The 1,170-nt window shown below is 61.9% G+C and overlaps 1 protein-coding gene across 1 annotated transcript; it reads left to right on the forward strand.

The window, feature by feature from the left end:
* Positions 1-498: 498 nt before the first annotated feature.
* On the forward strand, positions 499-1,163 carry LOC102770648 (troponin C, skeletal muscle-like; the record flags this gene model as incomplete). The annotated part of the gene is made up of 3 exons (XM_006777740.2): positions 499-586; positions 728-871; positions 967-1,163. Coding segments are annotated over 3 exons (429 nt in total), but the record flags the coding sequence as incomplete, so codon positions are not given.
* Between the last annotated feature and the right edge of the window lie 7 nt (positions 1,164-1,170).

The following is a 1,170-nucleotide window of genomic DNA, read 5'->3' on the forward strand; positions in this document are numbered from 1 at the left end:
AAAATCTCCATCTCTGCCAGTTCCCGGAGGGGAGGATTGATGTGTCTGACTCTGCTTGGTGGTCCCAGTGCCTGGTGTATGGGCTTGACGCTTAGTAGGTGCTGGGTAACTTGGTGCTGCGTTACTGACTTGAGAACGTTTATTGAGCACCTATTCAAGTACTAGGCACTGTTAGGAGCTGGGAAAATGGGAACATCTTCCTGGAATGGGGTCCATTTTATAAGGTCCTTTCACAGCCCTGATTCCATTCATCCCTGAAAAGCTTTTGAGAAAAGGTGAGGGGACGAGGGGACATGAGGTAACTTGCCCAAGGTGACTGGGGGGCTGCTGACCTGACCTCCGGCTGACAAGTGGGAAAGCCTTGGGCACAATCTGTTCCCTCTCTACTCTCCACACGGGCTGGGGCTGTGGGGGCGGCAGGAGGGGTGGCGGGTTTGGAGCTGTTCTCCTGGAGGACCGAGGGGGCTCCAACAGGTGGGGGTCGAGGGGGCAGGTTAAGGCAAGACTGCACCTCTGACTCCGTGTCTCCTGCAGACGGACCAGCAGGCTGAGGCCCGGTCCTACCTCAGCGAGGAGATGATCGCTGGTGAGTGGGGGCGGGCAGCTGTCCGGCCATCTGTCTGTCTGTGGGGGTGATGTGTACTGGGGCGTTTGGTTCCCCCGGGTTGGGAGGATGGTAGATGCGAGGCTGGCTCACTTCAGCCCTCTGCCTTCCTTCCCTTCGCAGAGTTCAAGGCCGCCTTTGACATGTTTGACGCCGATGGCGGCGGGGACATCAGCGTCAAGGAGTTGGGCACCGTGATGAGGATGCTGGGCCAAACGCCCACCAAAGAGGAGTTGGACGCCATCATCGAGGAGGTGGACGAGGACGGTGAGCGCGGAGCCCTCGGAGGCAGGGCGCCAGGGTGCTGGGGCAAGGCGAGCACCCCCGGGGGACTCGGGCTCACGCGCCCCTGCGCCCCGCAGGCAGCGGCACCATCGACTTCGAGGAGTTCTTGGTCATGATGGTGCGCCAGATGAAAGAGGACGCGAAGGGCAAGAGCGAGGAGGAGCTGGCCGAGTGCTTCCGCATCTTTGACAGGTGCGCTGGGGGCTTCGTCCGGCGACAGGACGGGGAGGTTCTCGGGGTGAGGGTCCGGGAGGGGGCGCCCTGCGGGGCCGGGGCGAGCG

This window comes from Myotis davidii, unplaced genomic scaffold (assembly GCF_000327345.1).
Source record: "Myotis davidii unplaced genomic scaffold, ASM32734v1 C63774693, whole genome shotgun sequence".
NCBI classification, from domain to species: Eukaryota; Metazoa; Chordata; class Mammalia; order Chiroptera; family Vespertilionidae; genus Myotis; species Myotis davidii.